Here is a 23,658-nt window from a genome sequence, read left to right as displayed (position 1 = left end):
CTTTTGAGACTTTAACACAATGACTTCACAGTGAAACTTCTCTTAAAAGTGGAAAAAAATATTGAGTGGTGACACAGCAAAATATTGATTCGCATGAAACATGACCTTTCAAAAAACTGTTTGGCTCAGATGTGATTGTTGGTCCTCAAATGCTACATACTATCTACAAACAGTGATGACATGATAGTACCCTCTAAAAACATTACGGGTGAGAAAAAAAAGGACAGATTCAATATTGGTGTATATTCGACCCAACTTTCAATGTTGAGTTGCACAAAACAAATCCCAAAACGGAAAGTTTTGCAAGAGACTGTTCTTCAAAACGTCCAATGAAGTCGGTCCCAATTGGTCCTTTTTCCACCCCTAACTGGTTAATTCTTGACGAAACTGTTTTTAGAGTGTAACTATATATTTTTTCTCTTTGATTTGTTAGTTTGTTTGCGTCTCCGAATGTTCGGGAAATCTTTTATTTTCTTATTACCGTATTATCTAGAGTATTAATCGGGAAAAGTCTGTGGATTTGCCACCTTTAACATGGCGGGGGCGCCGACGTATCCCGGACCTCTGAAGGCGGGTTTTACTCGCGATTGGACGTCGATGCCGCGACGCAGCTTCCGGCGCGCGCAACTGCAGCAGGCGGCGGGGGCGGGGCCTGCGCCGCGCGAACGTGCACTTGTCATCAGAGCGGAGCTGCTGGGGGGCGCGGGGGCGGAGGCTGACGGAGGGAGGCTGCGGCATCCGACGGACGACAAGCGTCGAGCGAGCGAAAGACGCGCGCCTGTGATGTAGACGCGCTGCCCGCCTGCCCCCCGTCCCGTCCCGTCCCGTCCTGTCCTTCTTACCCCCCCGCCCGCCCCCACCATGCCGGCGGGGATGAAGCCGCTCGAGAAGTTCCTCAAGAAGCAGACGAGCGCGCTCAGCCGAGCCGGAGGAGGAGGAGGAGGAGGACCGGGAGCCGGACCGGGAGGCGGCGGAGGAGGAGCGGACAAGGCCGGCGGAGGGAGCGCGGCGTCGCGGCGCAGGGCCAGCCTGTCCCGCGTCGTCCCCTTCTTCAGGGAGCCGTCCCCGGAGGGGGGGCAGGCCCGCGAGGTCTTCAGGTAGGCGGCGGGCGGGCGGGCGCGCGCGCGTGAGCGAGCCGCCGTTCGAAGGAGAAAGGTGGGAGGAGGGCTGCGGGGGCCGTCGCGGTTACGCAACGCGCGGAGCGCAATGACGTCACGAGCATCCTTCGGGGGTCAGGAACGCGAAAACGACGACACGTCCTCGTCCTATCGATCCGGATCGAGAGCGCATCGATCTGACTTGCGCGGTCGCCTCACGTCATCACAAAATGCCGTCACAACAAACGTTTCCCCCCCCCTCCCTTGAAAGGTGCAATACGAATGAAATTAATATAGCGCGCCTTTATGACATCCTTGCTCACTCAACGATACAGTTAAAAAAAAATCAATGCACTCGCACGTGCACGTCAGTTGCACGTGATCAAAAGATGGCAAATGGACGCCATGTTCCAAAATGATGCCAGGCAACTGATGTGCACGTTCAGTTTAAGTCCATTCAAATGACAGTTTTCCAAGTTGGTGCAAGGTTTACGCATGCGGAAAAAAATGTAATGTTAGCAAACACCAAATGTCTTACCGCGTAGCGTGACACCTGCAAGTTGAAGCCTATTTTTTTTCTTCATGCGTACGTGACGGCGCTACATGACATTGAATTCAATCTGACGACGTTGGAGATTTTCTTTTCAAATTCAGCGCAAACCAATTGGAACACAAGCAGTTCATGAAATGGATCGCTAGATGACGCAGTTTAGTGTAGCAATGTCTAATTATCATTAGAGACACAATTTTCCAGCATATGAGCCGAAATAAAACGTGACGTTGCACCATCTATCCTCTAAGGTTGCTGAACACGCCAAAAGTAGCGCTTCAAACGCGGTTCCAAACTTGAATCCATCGTACACTAATCGCACACCACGTCTCTTTTCGTTTTTTTGTTTTGGTATCGTCTCAGCGTCGGTATCGATAGTGACTCCGACTAAAAATCGCAGGTGACGAGCCGACCTTTGACCTTTGACCCCCAGCCCCGACAGCGAGGAGGCCCCGCCCTGGCCGCCGGCGGGCCCGTCGCTCAACGGCACGGCCGGCGGCGACGCGCGCAGCCCGTCCTTGTCCGGCGACGAGCAGAGTTCCGAAGCCAGCCCGGCGGCGGAGAGCGCGGGAGGCGGCAGCGCCGCCGCCGTCCACGCCGACACGCCCCGCAACCTGATGCTGGCCGTGCTGGACAGCGTGGCGGGGAAACGCTTTGTCAACTGCACAGGTGACTTTGACCGACATCGAGCGTTTGATGTCATCTTGAGTCGACGGCAAAAGCCCGAGATTTTAGACTTCGCCGCTTTGTCGATTTTTCACTTTTCGACCCGATCCCCCGCTTATTCGCTATTCTTAAAAATGACAAAATACCATTTTTTTAGCATGAAAATTGGCATATTTTTGTTATTTGTCAGCTTGGGGCCACATGTATTCCTTATCACCTCTTGTCAAACTCACTGTCAAGAAATGTATCAAAAAAAAATTATATTATCCCTTTGAGGAAACAGTGAAGCACCAATTTGCTTATTCGTAGATTTTTAGGCAATCTATCCTCCGTTGTTCACAAAAAATCTAAAAATAAACAGCTGTAACTGACAGCAGCACCTAAAAAAAATTGATACTATGCTATAATTGTGTCGAGTTGCCACTAGATTGCAGGAAATGGCTACTTTTGTCCAAACGAAGCTCCTCAACTCACCCCAGCGTCAAGATGCCACCAGAGCAATACAGTCGCAATCTCACTGTGTCACCCATTTTCAAATCTGTAGATCTCATTTTACATGGCGGATTTTTGGATATAGTTCAGGATTTGTGGTATGGATTCGTTTTCCAACAAAGTGTCCCAAGTAAGGACTCAAGCTGTCTCGATACTAAGTTAGCTAGCATTACCTAGCTTAGCAGCACTAGCTAGGACCAATTAGCGTCACTCCTGGCATGGTCAACAGTCGATAAACACGGGCGCTTATACGCATGCCCAAATTGGAATTTGCGGGGTTCACTGTCCGCCGAAGTGAGTTGAGGAGCTTCATGTAGTTCTTTGCTGCCATCTTGTGGCCTCCATACGCAATTATTCTCTTTTTTGTTTTTTTTGCAGGAGGCTCAGTCTCCAAACCCAACAGCGCAATAACTGTCAATAACTGCGCAATGTCTACACAAATATATCGTCAAAGTCTACAAACATTTTTTGTAAAACTATTAACCCAAAGGTGTATTTTTACGTTTTTCTTTTTAAATCTCCACCATTCCAGAAATTGAATCCCACGTACTAAAAAATGCACTCGTTTGTATGAAGGAGGGTCTAAAAATGGTTGATACCTACTGCACTAAGTAATCAATTACTTAAGGTAATGAAGTACTGGAATAATAATTACTTTTGTAATCAAATACTTTTAGTTATTAAGTACTATAGTAGTAAAGTACCCTGCTACTTAAGTACTAAAGGAATCAATTGACTTTAGTCACTAAAGGACTTAAGTACAACAAGTAATCAATTACTTTAGGTACTAACGAAATTAATTACTTTATTATCAAGTGTAATTTATTACTTTTGTACTTAATTCATATAGCACCAAGCTGTTATTAGGCCGTCTAGGCAAACAAAAAAAAAAAATCTTAAAGAGCCAGGATAAAACGCGCAGACGTGGTAAAAACGTAAAAACCCGTCTTTGGGATTGAACGAGTTAATTCCATGGGAGTTTGTCCTCGCAGGCGTTAATATGAAACCGAGGAGACGGCGCTAACCCGGAAACGTGTGGAGACGTGCGCGCTTACATAATGACTGGCGCTATTATGAGGGTGAAGAGTGTGCTCACGCTTGTTTGTACAGGAATGTGGCGCGCTCACATTTTAAGACGCTGGGTGTGCGTGCGGGAGCGGGAATGCGCGCGCGAGGGCTGTTCATGTCGCTTGCTCTGCATCCTCTTACTGTCTCCGTGGCAACCGTCTGCAGAGGCGGGCTCTGGCCCAACACGCCCACTGCAGCATGTTAGGCTCCCACACACGCATGCAGGTTTTTTTTTTTTTTTTGTGGAATTTTGTTGACCGTGTGAAATGCGCTTCATCGCAGTGTCATTCGTGTAGATCATCAAATTTATTTCCATAAATTAACTCAGTCACTGCCAAAGACATTTTTTGACGTTTTTTTTTTTTTTATTACGGCCAATGAATAGTAAAAAGTAGTTGAATGTCTGGAGAAAAAAAAAGTGAAAACGTCTTTGGAGTTGAATGAGTTAAGTACTTAAAGGAATTTCTTGAATACTTTAAGAACTAAAGAAATGTCTTACATATATTCTTTATCTATTGCATTGAATTATTAGTCTTCTACGATGACTGGACAATACTGCCCCTGGTGGCCAAGGCCGGCACATTAAATCGTGACGCACTTTGTTCTATTTCGATCAACGGGGCACAATTTTGGCAACGTGTTCATCTCCACGGGGAAAGATGATCGGAGATACAAGTTCCGCCCATCTAAAACGGACCCGTTTGGCATTTTTCCCCGAATTTGCCGATTTTGTTTGTGCTTGCAGAGACGCTGCTGGATGACTTCATGTTGACTCATCCCATCTTCCTGACGGCCGACACCTTCCAGCAAATCCTACTGCAGCGGTATCCTTCACCTGCGCGCCGCCGACCCGACCCGACCCGACCCGCCGCACGCCCGCCCGCCCGCCGAGGAATTTTGTTTTGCCTTTCCGTCTCCTTGACGACGCGCTCAGGTTCCGCCTGCGAGAAGGGGAGGCGCCGGCCGAGGCGGGGGAGGGGCCGGGAGCGGAGGGGGAGGGGCCGGGAGAGGGCGGCCGGGGCGGGCCCCGCGGGGACGCCGAAGCGGACGGCGTCCGCGGGAAGCGGGCCGTGCTCAGCGTGGCCTTTCGCTACCTGGACACGTACCGAGAACTGCTGCAGGAGGAGGGAGACAAATTCCCCAAGGTGGCCGCGCAACCGCACATCCACGCGCCCGGCAGCCCGTCACATGCGCGTATTTGTGTGTGTGTGCGCGCGCGCGTGCAGGAACTGTACATGTGCGCGCTTGAGGAGCTGAGTCGGCATCCCGACCTGGTGGACGACGTCGTCAAGTTGGAACGCTGGACTCAAATCTTGCACTCCTCGTATGTGCGCGCGCCTACTAACGCGCGCTGATACGATGAGGCGTGCGTGTGACGTGTGCGTGTGACGTGTGTGTGTGACGTGTGCGTGGTTAGTTGCAGCGAGGAAAAGGAGAGCCGCAGGAAGCAAGTGCGACCTCTCTTCCGCCATTTCCGGCGAATCGACGCCTGCCTGCAGCCGAGGGAGGCGTTCAGGGGCTCTGACGAAAGTACGGCATTCTCGCGCTTGTCAATAAAGGGGCGGGGCATTTGCTGGACCTGCATCCATAATAATCGGTACCGGATTTTCCGCACTATAAGGCGCAGCTAAAAAGACCTTTTTTTAAAAATATTTTGCACCTTATACGGCGCACAAACTGCAAGTTTTCATTTTTGAGGGACGAAAAATAAACTCACTTAATTTTGATATGCGATACTGTATACGCTCCAAATATTGTCAAAGAAAGCGCAACTTTGTCGAATCCAGAAACATTTGAAATCAAGAGTTTTTGAAGGTTTTTGGCGGAGTTTAATATATCATTGAATTATGCAGTGCGCTTTATAATCCTGTTCGCCCTCTGGTGTGGAAAATGAAAACAAAAAAACAGTTCCTGTTGCTAATCTTAAAGAAGAGGATTAGGGCAAGAGAAGAAAAAAAATAGGCGGTCATAGTCCAAGTTTTATCTCAGAATTCCCACTCGAAAGTTGCCATTTTCACTTTAAAATGAGAATTCTGACAGAGACTTTTGATCGAGTGTAATCAGAATTCCGTCTTTGAAGTACCTCAAACTTCTCACAAAGATCTCGCTTTTAATTTGAAATGCGGGAAGTCACAATTGGAACCTTGTGACGGGAACTTTGTTTTTTTTGACCTTGGTTTGCCATCATCCTCTTCAACGGGGCCAATTTGACAGGACAGATTGCGGTTTTTCTAACGGGGCGCCCGCCGGCAGTTTTCTGCAGGGTGTACACGCCGGACCACTCGTACGTGACCATCCGCAGCCGGCTGTCGTGCCGCGTGGGCGACATCCTGGCGCTGGTGCGCGAGAAGCTGCAGTACAGCGACGAGCGGCCGCTCCTCCCCGGGAAACTCATCCTGGTGGCCGTAACGTCGGCCGGAGGTCGGCGCGCCCGCCGCCGCCGCCGCCCTAATATCGCGCTGTTGCCGCGGTAACGTCTGCTTTTGTTTTGTTTTTGGGGCGCGCGCAGAGAAGGCGGTGTTCCGGCCGAGCGACGAAGCCGTCTTCACCACGCTGGGGGTCAACACGCATTTGTTCACCTGCCAACCATCAGAGCTGGACTCCCTGGTCAGTGTTTATCATTATTAAATACTTATATTAAAACTCATTCAATGCCAAGGACGTATTGTCACGTTTTTTGTTTTTTTAAGCATCCTGGAATTAAATACCAGATACTTAAAGGGATAGCGTGAAAGATTTAGACCGTTTTGCATTACGGACAGCTGCAGGTTCTGAATTTACCACTGCCCGCAGCTACAACAAACATGGCCGCGAAATGTAATATCATTTAATGATAACTAGACCTCTGGTTATAATTAAAACATACTGTTGGTGATTAAGAACACATTAGTTGCAAGTTTTTGAAATGTACAACCATTTAATGTATTCCTTTTTCATGAAAAACGGTCTAAATATTACGCACTGTCCCTTTAAGTATTGAATCGATACTTGAGTATCTGGGATTGAACGTCCGGACTAAGTAAGAAAGTGATCATTCTTGACAATCGATCAATCATTCACAGAGACTAAATTTGAGCCTCTGGAACATGAGGGTCAAACCCGGCTAGCGAGTTTTTCGCCAAATAACTAAAGCTTAAAACAACGAGCTCCAATTTCGCAAATATCGGCCGAGCGCGTTCGCGCCACCTTTTTACGTACTTGCGATCCGACTCGCAGCTCCCTCTTCCCGAGGAGATCCACTGGACGCCCGGAGACAGCAAACTCCACGACATGTCGGCCGAGGAGGTGGCCAACCAGCTGGTGGCCTTCGACTGGGAGCTCTTCAGCTGCGTGCACGAGGTCGGCGCCGGCCGTTCGGCGGCGGCCGTTCGGCGCCGGCCGTTCGGCGGCCCCTTCTGCCGTCCTTCGGCGCAGGCCCGTAACCTCCGGCGCCCCCCGCAGGTGGAGTTTGTGTGTTACGTGTTCCACGGCGAGCAATCCCGCTGGCGCCCCCTCAACCTGGAGCTGATATTGCAGCGCTGCAGCGAAGTTCAGCACTGGGTCGCCACGGAGACGCTGCAGTGCCACTCGCTGCCCAAACGCGTTCAGTTGCTCCGGAAGTTCATCAAGATCGCGGCCCTGTGAGACAAAAACGCCAATCTGTCTGTCCATCCCTCCCTATAGATTTCCACTGAACGTGTGTGTGTTTTCAGTTGCAAGCAACAGCAGGACCTTCTGTCCTTCCTGGCCATCCTCCTGGGCTTGGACAACCCGGCCGTCAGCAGACTGAGACTCACGTGGGAGGTACCACCTCACAGTAGCGCGCTCGTATGACAAACGCTTTCGGATCGGTCCATCCCGAGAAACGTTTCCCCGCGTGAAGGCAAAAGACGAGCGACCGCGTTAAAAACGCGCGCCGAGCCAGAGGATTTTGCATTCCGTCGTTTTCCACAAAGACTAGGCTGAGCTCAAGGAGCGTACTTGGTTTTTCATCTTCCGTAGTGAAATTTGACCCTTTTAACCCTTCGTATTCCAACGAAAGTAAGGACGGGTTTCGGCCCGATGCCAAATCGCCCATCGCAACTTATTTTGGGACGGGGACATAATTAATGTTTTGTGTGACAGGGTCTTCCAGGAAAATTCCGGAAACAGTTCCAACAATTTGAAAGCATCACCGTAAGTTGATCAAACAATCAAAACAAAAAACAAAAAATGATGCGCTGAGTGAACCGTCCGATTTGTGCCGATCTTTTGTTGACTTCAGGATCCTTCCAGAAACCACAAGTCATACCGAGACCTGATCACCAGTCTCACGCCGCCGCTTATCCCCTTCACGCCTCTTCTGCTCAAAGGCACGTGCCAACGCAGATTACGCGCCCGAATCGATTCCAAATAACAGCACGTTTGTTTGTTTTGCGCAGATTTGACTTTCCTTCACGAGAGTTGTAAAACTTTTCACGGCCAACTCGTCAATTTTGACAAAATGGTAAGAAACGTCCACTGCAACTGGGCCAATTCCAATCACTATTTTTCCATACCGATAACTGTTCAGCCAAGCCAGCGTTATCCAAACTATGGCTTGAGGGCCATTTGTGGTCCGCTATCGTGAAATGACATTTGAATTGTCCCACAAAACCAGTGGAAAAAAAAAGGTGTAAAAAATTGCTGCCTCTATGCCTAATAAATTGGAATTCTTACTGTATACATTTTATAGTCATGCAACGAAAATGAAAACAATTACAGTTTCTGTTATTATTTTCCTTATCGCCCAAAAGCAAATTATTCTGAAACAGTTTAAGAAATTGGCAAAAATAAATGAATGGTTTGTTGATTGATTACACTGGATTGAATACAAGGTTAAATCGTTATCAAGTGGACCTTGCATACTTTCATATTTCTGGATATGAAAAAAAAATTGACATCTCTGAGCTACGCAACTGTGGTGTCCCTCAAGGTTCAATTTTAGGCCCACTTTTTTTCATCTTTGTTCATAAGGTAATTAAAAAAATGGTTTAATCTGATTTTTTTTTTTTGCGCAGCACAAGGTGGCCGAAATGGTCCGAAGCATCCGCAGATACCGCAGCGGACAACTGGGTAACACACACGCACCGCGCGCAAACACAGGTGTGCACTGGAAACTAACAGTGTGCTTTGTTCCCGCCGGTAGTCATGGATACGGAGATGTCGCCATCCCATTTGCAGACGAAAGCGTACGTGAGGCAGCTGCACGTTATCGACAACCAGAATCTGCTCTTCGACTTGTCCTGCAAACTCGAGCCCAGAGACGCATAGCCGAACCCAAAAAAAAAAAAAAAAAGGGAGGGGGGCATGCCAAGTGGACACATAAGGACACGCAAAGACGTGTTGGTCCCCACCCCCCCCCACCCCCCCTCATCTTTTTCATTCAGGACAAGCTTGGCTGCCATCTTGTCTCCTTCCTGTTGACAGGCAAATTTGGCCCCGCCCACAAACCACAGCCTCCTTTTCTATACTTCTTGCTAAACTTTAATTCCTGTTCTTTTTTCCTCCCTTTCATTACACCCTAGTCTCACTTTTTTTTTTTTTTTTTTGTCTCCCCTTCCCTCCCCTCCTCACTCCCTTTCCCGGCTTCCGTGCGACATGACGGGACGCCTCCACCCAGGAAAAAGCTTTGGACTATTTTCCGGCGAAGCACTTTGACGACCCTCAGGGCTGCGAGGTTTTGTTTACTTCTTCTTCTTCTATTGTCGTGCGATGACGTCATCGTTATTAAGATTAATATTGCTCTTATCATTATTATTATCATGATTATGATGGTTGGTGTTTTTTTTTTGTTTGTTTTTTTTAGTTGTTGTGCACAACAATCAATATTTTTCACATGTTTAGCATAGCAATCTGTTTTCAGTCCCGAAGTGAGGATGAAGCTGGACTTTTACTTTGAAGGACTGGAAGGCCACCACTTCCGGGACGGATGCTTTCATTAGCAACGTGACAAGATTTCCCACAAATGTCAAAATACTGTACACGTACTGTAGTTTTTGTCTAATAAGCTAGAAATGTTTTTTTTTTTTTTTGTTAAGACTCGGATGAGCAATTTCCAATTTCTTCAGTAAAATTCAAAGAATTATCAAGTTATTTAAAAAACAGATCAAAATGAAGGCCCCCGCAACCAAATTATTGGAAATTACTTTGCATACATTAATAATGATACAAACTCGAGTACGAACTCAACATGAAAAACGATAAGGTAAAACGTAAAGGTTTGTACATGTAAAAATAAATCCTTTGCAAATACTGTAGTTTAAACAAAAAAAATGGATATTGGTTCAAAATCAGTTTTCACACAATTGTTAATTTTTGCAGAAATAGGTATGGATAGCTTTTACGTGAACTATCTTAAATACCAATAAAAGCAAAAAACGAATTGTAAACGACTTATAAATCACCCGTCCAACTAATGCAAAATGTCAATTTCACAATTTAGTTCGGTTTCAAGTTGTGGATTTTTAAATGGACAAATGAATCAAATGAGTTCGATGCTATGCACAGAAGTTATGTGCATAGTAGTTTTGTAGTTTTGAGTTATGACCTGCTAAATTTCGCCTTTAAACCGTTCGATTTTACACTAAGCTTTCATGTTCGTGTGCCAAATATCAGGTGGAACTTGATCGTTTTCACATTTGAACACCATAGTCACTTTACAATACTTCTAACTTATTGTGATAATTTAGCATTCAAAAATAATATTAATCTCGTTACGCTGACCAAAGTTTTCGTTCCAAATATCCACCAAAAAACGTGAATTTTTTTTCGAGTCCTCTCATTTTCGGCGCCGATCAAACATCGGCGGTGAGAAGGGCAATTTTTGGGGCGCGGAGGATTGCCGAGTCGTTGGCGATTCTCGTTCCGCGCTTTGGAGAAAACTCCTTCAAAACGGCGACCACTTGTCACGTTGCTACTTTTATCACTCAGGCGGGGACGTTTGCGTAAATAGCCGCAGTGTAAATAGACAAAAATCGACGCAAAATCTATTTTACGTAAAAGCGTACAGCTTGTTTTTGTCGTCGTCGACTTTGGCTCAATTCCAGGCAGCGGGGAGCTAGCTTAGCCACGTTAATACCGAGGTCGGCCGCGTTGTTTCCGGACCGTAGCGGGCTAGCTAACGAGCCGGTTTGCTAGCGAAGGGCGCGGGAAGGTCTCTGAATTTGAGTGAAGTTGACGCTTGAATTTGAAAGTGGGATATTTTTCAAACTGGATTCTTTGTAATGTGATTTTTCTGCACTTTAAAAATCTTGTCATGTTCCTTCCTGCAGCTGCAAAAATAAAAGCTGACGTGACGCCCACGGCCTAGTCTGACCGTTCTTTATGTCCGCATTGACAATGTTCGGAATGAGCAAAAGACCCTTCGCGTACCCCCAGGGGTACCCGTACCACTGCCTGGGGGCGCCATATTAGGAAAAATTTGCACTTTGAATTTTTTTTTACTTAAATAACGTGCAATTGCTTGATATGATAATCTGAAGCTGATGAGCTTTCTATAAGGTATCTTGTGATTTTACAAGATTTTGCGTCTGCCTCGGACAACGGTTCGGTCTGTTCGCTTCTTTTATTGAAAATAATGCCGTATCAACCTCGGGGAACACGAGCTGCTGTTAGCGGCGGCGGGCACCCGCCGCTAAGGCTGATATAAAAATGCGCATCTGTGCGTCAAAACTCAGTTGATATGCCTGACAAATCACTCTTCCTTGAATGGTGTCAAAAAAACATTTACAGCATTCACCCAGACTTTTGGGGTATCGTGGAGGCTGTGGACCTCCTCGACAGTAGTTGGCGCTATAGGCGAGTCATAGGCTATAAAGTTTGCTCATTGTTTTGGCATTGTCATGTTTTTGTATCAAAAGTACGAGAGGTATCGGTGAGTCCTCAAAAACTGAATACTTGTACTGGTTTCGGTCTGAAAGAAATTGAACATGGAAAGCACACACAAATATACTAATACCGAATAATACTAATAATAATACTGAACGTGTGTACTGTATATGAATTTGTACATGTTTGATTCATCATGACGGAAAGAATGCTATTGGTGTTTATGCGCTAATAATGTATGTACGAAGCGGATACATAGTTTCAAACGAGAAGCTAAAAATAGGCAAAGTATGCGACCGATCGGATGCGCGTCTCGTGTTTTTCCATTCGGACTTCGTTAGGCTTGGAGCTTATTTTTATTAGGGGGGCAAAGTCAGCAGAGTCACCCAATCCCACTAATTAAGCTAGGCTAGCTGTTTTCGCCGAGACCAATCAAGTCGAGTCAGCGGCCCGCCCCGTCGTCGGGATGCTCGTCCAATAGGACAGCTCGGCTCGCTGACCCCTCCCCACCGGTGGACCCCCACCTTCCGCCTTTAAAAGTTTTTGCACGCCGCTCGTCGTCCTGGCTCAGCTCTCGACCACCGACCGACTGACGACCTCTTCAAGGTAACGCCGCCTTTTTCTTCTTCTTCTGTTTCGCTTTGTCTTGTTTTCAAGGTCAGAGATGACATGATGGAAAATCTCATTTTGAATAAAACGTGCTACATGGCCTTTGTGTTTTCATTCTTCTCCATGCCAAGCGCATGCTAAATGCTAATTTCGTACGTTTGGAATTGAGAGGCGTCATTTACGCTTCATTTCGGCGTGGATGTTCATTTGAATGGGGCAGGAGGCGGGGTTAAAGGGTCTGATCATGTCAGCTGTCACCTCTGCCTCTTGTCACATGATCCACAAGCAGCTGACGCTAAAGTTAGCTTCGAAGTGGGCGGGGCTCGCGCTGGTATGTTGATAAAGGCAGCGGGGCAGGGGTGAACTGGTTCATCATATTTCAGGAGTGACAATACAAAATCCTTGAAATAAAAATATTGAAGCTTCAAGATTCCATTTTCTAAATATTCTGTTTCTCCGGCCAGATTGGAGTGTGCCGATTATTTTATGTCACTTCTCACTTCCTTTGCCTATTTTCCCCTTTACTTACATCCCAGGCATTGCTAGCATTTAAGCTAGCAATAAGCGCGTTGGCTCGCGAATGTTAGCATGCTAACTTTATCTACTGTTTATGAAATATATGAAATCCGCATTTTGTTATTTGTTTTACTGTCAAATATACCGTAACTGAGCCATGGAAGCAGAACTGCGAGGCGGGTTTGCTAAGCGGCGAAATGCGGAAAGACGCCTGATGATGGTAATGCGTGCAGCTCAAAGCAGACATGGAGCGAACCTTCATCGCGGTGAAGCCAGACGGCGTCCAGCGGGGCCTGTGCGGCGAGATCATCAAGCGCTTTGAGCAGAGGGGCTTCAGATTGGTCGCCAGCAAGTTGATGCAGGTAAGCGAAGCTGCGCGCGCCAAGCTAGCCTTCCCTCGTCATTGCGTCACTTTTTTTGCGGCAGGCGTCCGAAGACCACATGAAGACGCACTACGCAGACCTGAAGGACACGGCCTTTTACGCCGGACTGTGCAAATACATGGCATCCGGACCCGTCCTCGCCATGGTAACAAATGAAGTCGGCGTCGCGCGAGCTCGTTGTCATAAACGCCGCCGCGATGACGGCGATGTGGCGCACAGGTGTGGGAGGGGCGAAGCATCGTTAAGTTGGCGCGAATGATGCTGGGTGAAACCAACCCGGCCGAGTCCAAACCCGGAAGCATCCGAGGGGACCTGTGCATCGACATCGGCAGGTGAGCGCTTGGCTGTCGTGCGCGATGCTGATTAGCGTCCGCGTTAACAACATTAATGGTCATCAAGTTACATGATAACTTTCCTCATTAATAAAACCACTAGGGACTAATCATTCAAACTAGAGAGTAGCATTTATGCTAAGAACGTCGCTAACGACACGCCATCTGTAGTAAATGGGTTTACAGCTGTATAATTAGCCTCCGTGATTAAAAAAAAAATAACTTTAGCCCAGTGACTAGCATCAGCGCTAATGGCATCATTCATATAACAGAGTAGCATCCATGCTAACAGCGGTCAACATTCATGCTAGTGAATGTTCTAAAAAGATCACTAATGACAAGCCATATTGTTCAGTTCCTGTCATCCATGCTAACGCTAACGTTAAAGTAATCCAGGTTAGAGATAAATATCCAAACTGATGTTAATGTTTTGCAAATCGGAAAGGTGACTAGTACTTGCGCTAATGCTACCGGTAATGACTGATTGGCTAGGCGATTAGTGAACCGATGCTGCCGCTAAAGTTCCAGCATGCGTGCTAAGGTTTGATTTTTTTCAGGAACGTGATCCACGGCAGCGACACGGTGGAAAACGCCAAGCGTGAGATCGATTTGTGGTTCAAGGCTAACGAGATGGTGGACTACACCCCCTGTGCGCAGGCCTGGCTCTACGAGTGAAAAACACGCACGTGCCGCGGTACTCAACGGTCATGAAAAGCACCTGTCAATAAAGCCTCGTGTGATTGGGCTGCATTGTGACTATCAATTTGGATGTGTCGCCACAGGAAATACAACTTCATTAGAACATTTTTGCCAGCAGGATTTGCCAGAGCGCAAGGTCACGTGACAAAAACAAGCAATTGGCCACTGGGTGGCACTGTTGCCGTCGCTAGCAAAACATGACTTCCGAAGCTCCTAAACGCAGGCCTACTCATACCAGAATACAAAACGTTGCACCTGGCAAGAAAAAAAACAAAGCAAACCAACAACACATTTTCCAGGTTAAAAAAAATATCTTTACAATCTGTAATTTGTTTAAGATATCTAAATCTACAGTTCTTGGGAGTCGGAGATGATTGACGCCACAATATCGAGTAACACAAAGTAAATACTGGTACCAGTATTACTGATACCGATACCAAGACCTTTAGGTTCATATAAATAAATAAATCATGGCATTTTAAATTATTCCCCGTTAATAACATGTCTCTTTTTTTTTTTATATCAAACATTCATGTTATATAATATTATTGGAGTTCTACAATTAGATGAACTTAAAAAAAAAAAAAAACTAAATAAAAACACAAGGATTATGGCCGACATGGAGACTGGAATGCGTGAAGGACCCATGAGGAAAACGAAATAAATAAATGTAAGAGATGGATATTAACTCTTTGATATCAACGGTCTGCAAAACTCTAATCAAAGTCCATGTATTATGTGTGCATATTACATATGAAATATTTTGTGCAGAAAAGTGCAGAGAAGCTTGTATGTAAAGTACCAATATGTTCTGAAATAACCCCATAAATGGACTGTAATAAATTACTAAAAAAAAAAAAAAAAAAGACATGCACAAATTTGAAAACCTTCAGAAACACAGAGTACAAACATGCATGAACACACAATATACACACAACTAGACACACGCGCACACAAGCCACGTTCGCAAGTGGTATTGTGAGCAGTCATTTGAGCAATTGATTACAACAATTAAGATAATCCTACTCCGCTATTGTTGCAACATCGCCGCAACATGGCCGCACACACGTACACACGAACCGCAAACACGCGAATGTGTGGGTGTGTGTTTCCTAAAATGACTGAAGCAGGTTTTTACACACACTTTGCCATGACAAAGGCACACCTCGATCATCGCACATTCCTCAAAACAAGTTTGATCCTGACTCGGGTGAGGGAGGGGCGGGGTCATCTCCAGCCGATCAATCGGGCGGCTCACACGCCCATTCACGCACACTGACAATAAAATAATATGACTTTTTTTTTATGATGTATCATTATTTGGGCTACGGGAAGAATAAAGATTCAAACATAGCATCCTTTTCAGTGCTACAAGGCCAATTATATCAGGCAAAGATGTTTGAATAAAAAATTATACATCCGCGATGTATTATGGGTGTGACTTATTTTGCCCCCCCCCCCCCGAAAAAAAAATGCAAAACTCAAGCACATTCATTCATTTTGTAAATGTACCTCTTTTTCTTCATTAGTTGATTTCTTGAATGTTATGTAAGCCGTTGTTGTTGTCATGAGAAACTGGTTCAGAGCGGAGGGGGCGGGGCTAGGAGATGCCGATCAAGATGACTTCTCGTGCAGAAAACATTGATTATATCCTTGCGCTGGATCCTATAATGGAGCCAAAAGACAAAACACCAAATGAACACCAAACGTGAAAATATATCAAAGACAACAAAAGTCCAAAGAAAGTGGAAATTGGAACGTAAAATAAATAAATAAAAAGGCGAGGGAGGGATTAAATCAGCCGAAAGTGGAATTTAAGTGTAACAGGAGTCAACAAAGAGGGCAAAAAAATAAAAATAAACCAAATAAGGCTAGGAAATGTACCACACACACAAAGTTTAAAGTACACAAAGCTCAGCGAAAAGGTGATTGGCAGGTTACGTGGAGTGTCCACACCCGCAACAAAAAAATTCTTCATGTAGGTGTGTATGTGTGTATGTATGTGTGTGTTGCATGCATTGTGTGAATGTTCACATGAATTCGAGTGTGGGCCTGCGTTGTTTGTACTGTATGCATGTCTGTGTATAAAGGCACTCTTTGGGTCACCTCCATCATACCTTAGGGAAAAATTTGCATATGAAGATTTTTTTCCGCCATTTTCACATGCATACAGTATCCCGAGACCCTGTGTGTCCGTTATTTATATTAACTGTTGATTCAAATTCATAGAATCGAATAAATGTAATGACTTCATAAAGAGGCAGTAAATGAGCCTGACATGGGCTCAATTTGACACCTATAGGGTGAACCTCTCAACCTCCCTTTTGCAAGCACGGCAGCATGGCATATTGAAAGTCGTCATGTTTTGAAGACCCCTTTTAGTGTTTCTTCATGCTTTTCCTTCGATATCGCACATCGAAAACATCAAAAAGCCGCAGTCAGGTCAAAATTTCCCCCAGGAGTTAACGAAAATCAATATCAGCTCCAAATACCTGTTACCGGCCTCCTTGGCTACTAATAATCAGTATTGATTTGAAGTGTCCATATGAGGTCCAAAGAGGCAGTCTGATGATGTCCCATTCAGACATGTTTTTGAGAACTTCTTGAGAACTTCCAGTGCAGATGGACAATAACCTGCTCCAAGCATACTGCCAAGGCGAGCAAACAATCGGAATGGTGAGCTAAAACCGGGACGATCAGATGATGGAAATTCCAGTTAGCATGGGCTTCGCTTTCTAACGTGAAGACCCCAAAACACGCCAAGGAAACACAAGCCGCAAAAGGGGGATTTTGGATTGTTCTTTTCCCCATGACTTCTTCCTCCCTACGAATTGTTCTCCAGCCTACGTTCAACTGATTCTCAAATTCAAGATGAAGGTCTGTCGTTGAGGCAGTCCATTGTGCTCATCATTCTGCAAATGCCGGGCATGAAGGGGCACGTTTGAGTGCGGAATGCTTCAAATTCCGGTGGGGGTCTCAAGCGCCGGGGGGGCCGGACCCTCCATGACTCACAGCGGGATAAAAAGGCAGCATCCGTTCCTCGCGTGTCTCTTGATCATGGCATCTTTCGCTCGCTCGTTTGCCTTCTCCGCCGGAAGCCAGGTCAGCGCCCGGCGGGCCCCCAGCGTCTATGCGGGCGCCGGGGGCCGAGGGGTCCGCATCTCCAGCGTAGCGGCCCCCTCGTGTTTCTCCTCCGCCGGCGCCGCTTTTGACTTGGCCGACGCCCTGGACGTGTCGGACGGCGAGAAGGCGGCCATGCAGAACCTTAACGGTCGTTTGGCAACCTATCTGGAGAAGGTGCGAAAGCTGGAGGCGGCCAATGAAGATCTGGAGCTGAAGATCAGAAACTTCCTTGAGAGTGCCGGCGCGCCCGAGGACCGAGACTGGAGCGCCTACAACCGGCAAATCGGAGACCTTCGGGACCAGGTCAGTCGCCACACACACCGCGGTCGGCCGCAGTCGCGCGGGCAGTTGACGCGTTCGGAAAATTCCATTCCGTTCGCGACGAAAACCCATTCTGCTACACTGCAAGTGAAATCGTACCATCACACAAATCCGAGTAAATTTGCGGTTTCACATCTTCACCAATTCCCCGCTATGATTACTAGTGTACTTGTGGTGCCACTACCAATACCACGAGCAGTACCAGTAGTAGTTGTCGTAGTACCACTAGCAGTAACACTATAAGTATTACTAATAGTACTCCTAGCGGTATTGGTAGTCCCACTAGCAGTATCACTAGCAGTGGTATTACTACCACAAGCAGTACCACTAGCAGTACCAGTACTAGTATCAATAGCAGTGCCACTATTATTACTAGCAGTACTATTATTACCAAGGGCAGTACCAGTAGTAGTACCACTATTAGTATTATAGTCCATTAGCAGTGTTGGTAATCCCATAAAGTAGAGCGTGATCATCCCTTTTCTAAACATTGTACTTCAGATCTTCGACGCCACTCGCACCAACGCGTTTCTCCAACTGGACATCGATAATGCCCGACTGGCAGCGGATGACTTCAAGGTCAAGTGAGTCCAATCAGTCATCTTAAAGGCACACCCTAGGCCAACTATTTCAGAGTTTACGCAGTATTTCTTCATCGAAAATTGTTTGACTTGAGGTACGACAACGAGTTGGCCATGCGCCAGGCGGTGGAGGCCGATCTGGGGGGTCTGAAGAGGATTCTGGACGAGATGACGCTGAGTCGCTCTGATTTGGAGATGCAGGTGGAGAGTCTGAAGGAGGAACTGATCCAGCTGAAGAAAAATCACGAGGAGGTGAAAGCAGCTTCAGCGAAGTGTTGAAAGCTAAGCGGGAAGTTACTTTGACCATCTCCGCCGCCCACAGGACATCCTCGAAATTCAGTCTCAGATGAACGGACAGGTGGACGTTGAGTTGAAGGCCGCCCCTCAGCAAGATCTCTCTGCCGTCTTGGCCGGAATGCGGCAACATTACGAGAATGTCGCCTCCAAGAACCAAACAGACCTGGACAACTGGTTCCAGGCCAAGGTGAATGCAAAATCTTCTCGCTGGCTTGCTAAAAGTATTTATGTCTACATGAGGAAAGCCGTGAATAAGTGGTTGAGGATCTCGGTTCAAGGTAGAAACCTAGAGCAGGTGAGAGTGCTGCTAAGAACCCTCCTGGAGACCGTAGGCCTTGGTGTCCTTGAGCAAGACGCCAATACTCTGAAGAGCTCCTCGTGTGGTAATATGCAAGGCGCTAGAGATGATTCTCCTTCTTGTCGTATCAACCCTGGTCAACATCCCAGACAGCCGAACTCAACAAGGAAGTGGCAACAAGCACGGAGACCCTGCACACATCCAAAAGCGAGATGACAGAAGTGCGAAGAACTCTTCAGGACCTGCAGATCCAACTGCAGGCGGAGCTCAGTCAGGTGAGCTTCTCAGGGGACTTCTTCACCTCATCTTTTGCGCTTCTAATTTTGCTCTGATTGCTCTTTTGTCAGAAAGCCGCTTTGGAAGGAACGCTAGCAGAGACACAATCTCGCTACGCCGCCATGTTGTTGGGCTACCAAAGGCAGGTGACGTCCTTGGAGGAGCAGTTGGCCCAGCTCAAAGTTGACGTGGAGAAGCAGAAGGCCCAGTTTGCGGAGCTTCTGGACATCAAGACCCGGCTAGAGCTGGAGATCGCAGAGTACCGACGACTAATCGACGGGGAGATGATGAGGTCGGACGCGCAACGGTCACACCAAGATGCCAAACAATACAATCTTGACACCTCATTTTCGTATGACTTCAGCTTGGCGGACATCGGCCGCACACAGCATGCGGTCGTCGTCGTCAAAGAGGCCTCAGATGATGACGAAGAAGATGACAGCTCATCATCCGAATGATAGGGCACCATTGAGTCTCAATAAAAAAAAACAACTGGAATGACGGGATGTGATTTTTGTGAAAAACTAGCTAGCGCAAGTGTTGAACCGTTGCACATAACGATGCTAGTTTCAGTACCGTCGCAGACGCTGTAGTTATTGTAACGATTCCACAGTTAGCGTGGGTACGGTTAAAATGAATTATGGGCGCAATTATACTGTCCGTGGCGTCACCGACCTTGAAGCGGATGCTTGAGTTGGAGGCGCGAAAGTCGCCGGGGGTGGTCACGGCGGGCGTGCCAAATCATTACCGGCACTCGTCGGACCAGCAAAACCAGTCGACATTTTGGAGTCAAACAGCTTGGGGGCACCTCACAGGTGGGGTGGAGGTGCTGGTTGTCACCTAGGGCAGCGGGGTGTGTTCGCTGACACCGCCGCGAGACTGCGTAAGGTGAGAACATAGCAGCGCCGCGGGATGTCAACTGGGCGTTTTCTTGGCCCCGGGATACCGCAAGCCTTCCAAGATGGTGTTCATTCCAGCGGCAGGGTGCGCTCCCCCGCCCCACCCCACCATCAAAGCTTTATAAGACTCCGTGGTCACGGAAGGTCTTCAGTCTCGTGAGTGTCCTCATCATGGCCAGCGTCTCTAACCGCAGCTACATCTCATCGTCCCGCGTCAGCAGCCTGGGCGGCGCCAGTCTGAGCGGCGGCAGCGTATACGGCGGCGTGGGCGCTTCCGGGGCCTACATGTCCAAGAGCAGCTTTGGCGGCGGAAGCGTGTACGGCGGCGCCGGAGGTTCCGGCGTCCGCGTGTCCAAGATTAGCTCGGGCATGGGCGGCGCAGGCATGATGAGCATCGGCGACGCCATCGACATCTCCGCCAACGAGAAGTTCACCATGCAGAACCTGAACGACAGGTTGGCGTCCTATCTGGAGAAGGTGCGCAGGCTGGAGGCGGCCAACGCAGATCTGGAGCTGAAGATCAGGAACTTCCTGGCAAGCAAAACCGGTCCGCAGGGCCATGACTGGACCGGATTCTTTGTGCGAATCAAAGAGCTGCAAGACGGGGTGAGCTGAACCCTACAGTGCATGCATTAGCTTTTTTTTGGGGGGGGTGGACGTTCTCAAAACCAAATCTACGAATTTTGATAAGGTCGCTTAAGTTCCTCTTTGAATCTTTGAGAGTGTTCAATGCCACCACAATAATATCCCAACCACAGTACTCATATTTACTGTAAGGAGACGTCTTAACAAGAAATAAGAGTTCTCAGGTGTCTTCATCAAATATTAGCGGGTCGCTTCAAAATAATACTAATCAGGAATAACTGCATGATCAAGACGGGCCTGTTCAAAGCAGTTGGGTTGGAGGGTCTGTCCTGTCTTAGTTGGAATTTTGTATTTTGATGAGAAGATGTCAGACCGTCACCGCTTGTCATCATTCAGATCCAAAATGGCGCCCGTGCCAACGCTGCCCTGGTACTTGCCATTGACAATGCCAAGCTGGCCGCAGATGACTTCCGCGTCAAGTGAGTGATCCATCAAAACGCGCTTTCAAATCCACGGTCCCAAATTTGACATGGTCGAACAGAGGCAACTGGACTCAAAATTTTACGTTTTGGCTAAAAATGCTCCAGTTTCTTCCGTTCCATCTTTTGGGATGACCACTACGGGGCGGAGAGACGATATATTAGCATCCCATCCAAAATGTGAGAAAATGATTGTGTTCAGGTATGAGAACGAGTTGGCCATGCGCCAGGCGGCGGAGGCCGACGCGGCCGGTCTGAAGCGGGTTCTGGATGAGCTGACGATGACTCGCGCCGACTTGGAGATGCAGGTGGAGGGTCTGAAGGAGGAACTCCTTTACATGAAGAGGAACCATGAGGAGGTGAGCGCAGGGCTTGCGTTAGGAAGACCCCAAATTCATTGAAGGCTGCACGAGATGTCCTAACAAGCATTACGCCCCTTAGGACCTTATTGCCCTGCGAGCCCAGATGACCGGACAGGTCAACGTAGAGTTGGACGCCGCCCCGCAGCAGGACATCGCCTCAGTCTTGGCCGGAATCCGTGATCATTATGAGGCTGTCGCTGCCAAGAACCGCAGAGACCTGGACAACTGGTTCCAGGCCAAGGTGAATTTGAAAACTCTTAAGAGGGAGCAAAGAACGTCTACATGAAGCAAATCTCGGCCTATGTCCGCAGACGGCCGAGCTCAACAAGGAAGTGACCGTAAACCTGCAGACGACCAAGAGCGAGATGAGTGAACTTCGAAGAACTCTCCAGAACCTTCAGATCCAGCTACAGGCAGAGTTGAGCCAGGTGACGATGCCACCGACGCGGTTCCTTGTCCATAACTTGGAACGTCTGTTTGAAGAGTGAGCAGTAGATCTTCTGTCGTCCGCCTAACTCTGCTCCAAATGGCCGGGCTGGCAGAAAGCGGTTCTAGAGGCAACGCTGGCCGAGACTCAAGCTCGCTATAGCGCCATGATGCAAGGCTACCAGAGGCAGGTGGGGGGCCTGGAGGATCAGCTGGCGCAGCTCAGGGCCGATATCGAGAAGCAGAAGATCATGTTCGCTGAGCTTCTGGACCTCAAGACCAGGCTGGAGATGGAGATCTCAGAGTACCGCCGCCTGATGGACGGGGAGGGCGCCAGGTGACTTGACTCGGGCAAATCCATGCGAAATCCCAGCGAGAAGTAAACTGAATCGAGCTTTGTCCTACGCAGCACCAGTAGCACCAGCACCAGCAGCAGCAAAAACTCTCGCGTCGTCATCGTACAGGAGGTCCACAGTAGAAGCAGCAGATGAGGAACGGGAAGAACGTCAACATGATACTTCCGTCTTAGGTCGCCTCCTTCAATAAAGGAAGTCTAAAGCCTTTGGTGTTTTTTCATTGACCGCACGCACCATCCGTTCTTTCCAGCGCTTCTTCCGTCAAGGTCAAAGGTGGGTTTGATGTTGCCAAGAGGCGGGGCCATCTCTTTATCCCGTGACAGACACAAATACACAAGACTCGACAAGTTATTCTCCAGTGAGACTAAGCTAACGTTCACGTGGAACGTCCGCGCGGGGAGATTCAAGTCCAGAACTTGTATTTTTCATATGGAAATCCAGAAGATAGATCGGCAGAAAATGATGCCAGTAAAGACAATGCACTTCCATGTCAAATTTAACGAAATAAAGGCACAGACTGTTTAGCAAATGAGTCGCTATAACACATTTTAGCAGTGAGTTGCCTCATGATCCTATTAATTTGCTCTTTATTTGAAAAGAAAACGGTACTGTTCTTTTCTTTTCACTGCATACTTTAGATATGGCAAAAACTGCAGAAACCCTGTTCAAATCTCACATACCCACTGCAGTTCCTTCAAAAACCCCCAGGGGGCAATCTGGAATTTCCACCTATAGTCAACTTGTCGGTCTTTAAAGTTGTTAGCATGTTTTTGGAATCATGCTAATCGTGCTAGCATCAGGAACCCTTGACTACCGCATACCGTATGCATGCGTAAACTGAATATGTATAACCGAAGAAAAGGTGTGAAATCCAAGGGAATCCACATGGGCGGAGCATAATGTTCCACGGTCATGTGACCATAGTTGATGTTATTATAGCAGACATTAAAAATGAAGCGCCAAAAGAAGCTTGGACAGAACTTTTCAAGTCTTCGATAGGGATTTAGGTGACCTAATCCGCATAGCAATGGCGCCATTATCGTCGAAATATTAATATGAAAAACAATAACATTGCATGGCATTATGAGTATTCGGCTTTTTTGGGGATGAATACCAATAATATTAAAGCTAGAAATCTAAATGGAAGCCCTGTCATCCAATGCATGACTTTGCAACTGCAAACTTCTGCACCACAGTATTACGTTTCAAAAAATATATTTATCTAATAATATGACAAACATAAAATGGCTAATCAGTTAGCTAGCAGCAAGCGACTTGAACGTCAGAAGACCTCTTATCGACAAATCCCAGGAAGGAAATATGCTGATATCACTCGGGATTTGGAAAGGTGAACCTTGGCGACTCTAAAACCTGAGTTTAAAAAAATATATAAACGCTATCAAATCGATAATTAGA

The 23,658-nt window shown here is 47.3% G+C and overlaps 5 protein-coding genes across 8 annotated transcripts in view; 4 read left to right on the top strand and 1 right to left on the bottom strand.

Annotated features, from left to right (window-relative positions):
* The window catches only part of sgf29 (SAGA complex associated factor 29), a 42,448-nt gene that overhangs the window by 13,851 nt on the left and 4,939 nt on the right, over positions 1–23,658 (bottom strand). For 2 of the 4 annotated variants that reach the window (XM_088437870.1, XM_088437871.1), the window contains exons 3-4: positions 15,752–15,904; positions 7,072–7,491 (exon numbers count right to left, since the gene is read on the bottom strand). Coding sequence is in view for 1 of the 4 variants with exons in the window: in XM_088437869.1 (XP_088293995.1) it covers positions 528–738 (211 nt within the window). In the remaining 3 variants the exon portion in view is untranslated. Of the gene's footprint in view, positions 1–527; positions 1,241–7,071; positions 7,492–15,751; positions 15,905–23,658 lie in introns of those variants that run through there. The other 2 variants (XM_088437872.1, XM_088437869.1) reach the window with 2 other exon arrangements.
* On the top strand, positions 655–11,174 carry rapgefl1 (Rap guanine nucleotide exchange factor (GEF)-like 1). Its single transcript, XM_088437855.1, has 16 exons — positions 655–1,097; positions 2,081–2,316; positions 4,619–4,697; positions 4,808–5,018; positions 5,100–5,197; positions 5,291–5,403; positions 6,127–6,294; positions 6,383–6,480; positions 7,090–7,212; positions 7,315–7,493; positions 7,566–7,656; positions 7,978–8,028; positions 8,117–8,204; positions 8,274–8,338; positions 8,892–8,946; positions 9,020–11,174. Exons 1-16 carry the CDS (start codon positions 862–864, stop codon positions 9,142–9,144), a joined length of 2,016 nt encoding a protein of 671 aa, XP_088293981.1. The 5' UTR covers positions 655–861; the 3' UTR covers positions 9,145–11,174.
* LOC148411075 (nucleoside diphosphate kinase A-like) lies at positions 12,221–14,290 on the top strand. The gene is made up of 5 exons (XM_088437903.1): positions 12,221–12,306; positions 13,059–13,187; positions 13,252–13,353; positions 13,428–13,540; positions 14,098–14,290. Exons 2-5 carry the CDS (start codon positions 13,071–13,073, stop codon positions 14,213–14,215), a joined length of 450 nt encoding a protein of 149 aa, XP_088294029.1. The 5' UTR covers positions 12,221–12,306; positions 13,059–13,070; the 3' UTR covers positions 14,216–14,290.
* On the top strand, positions 17,222–19,633 carry LOC148411074 (keratin, type I cytoskeletal 50 kDa-like). Its single transcript, XM_088437868.1, has 7 exons — positions 17,222–17,665; positions 18,185–18,267; positions 18,360–18,516; positions 18,587–18,748; positions 19,009–19,134; positions 19,207–19,427; positions 19,500–19,633. Exons 1-7 carry the CDS (start codon positions 17,243–17,245, stop codon positions 19,591–19,593), a joined length of 1,266 nt encoding a protein of 421 aa, XP_088293994.1. The 5' UTR covers positions 17,222–17,242; the 3' UTR covers positions 19,594–19,633.
* LOC148411073 (keratin, type I cytoskeletal 13-like) lies at positions 19,835–22,377 on the top strand. The gene is made up of 7 exons (XM_088437874.1): positions 19,835–20,640; positions 21,016–21,098; positions 21,301–21,457; positions 21,540–21,701; positions 21,772–21,888; positions 22,003–22,223; positions 22,296–22,377. Exons 1-7 carry the CDS (start codon positions 20,206–20,208, stop codon positions 22,375–22,377), a joined length of 1,257 nt encoding a protein of 418 aa, XP_088294000.1. The 5' UTR covers positions 19,835–20,205.

Source organism: Hippichthys cyanospilos, chromosome 16, assembly GCF_059441005.1.
Source record: "Hippichthys cyanospilos isolate Australia breed blue-spotted pipefish chromosome 16, RoL_Hcya_1.0, whole genome shotgun sequence".
NCBI lineage: Eukaryota > Metazoa > Chordata > Actinopteri > Syngnathiformes > Syngnathidae > Hippichthys > Hippichthys cyanospilos.
The sequence above is the reverse complement of the archived record's forward strand: the minus strand, read 5'-3'. Positions and strand labels throughout refer to the sequence as shown.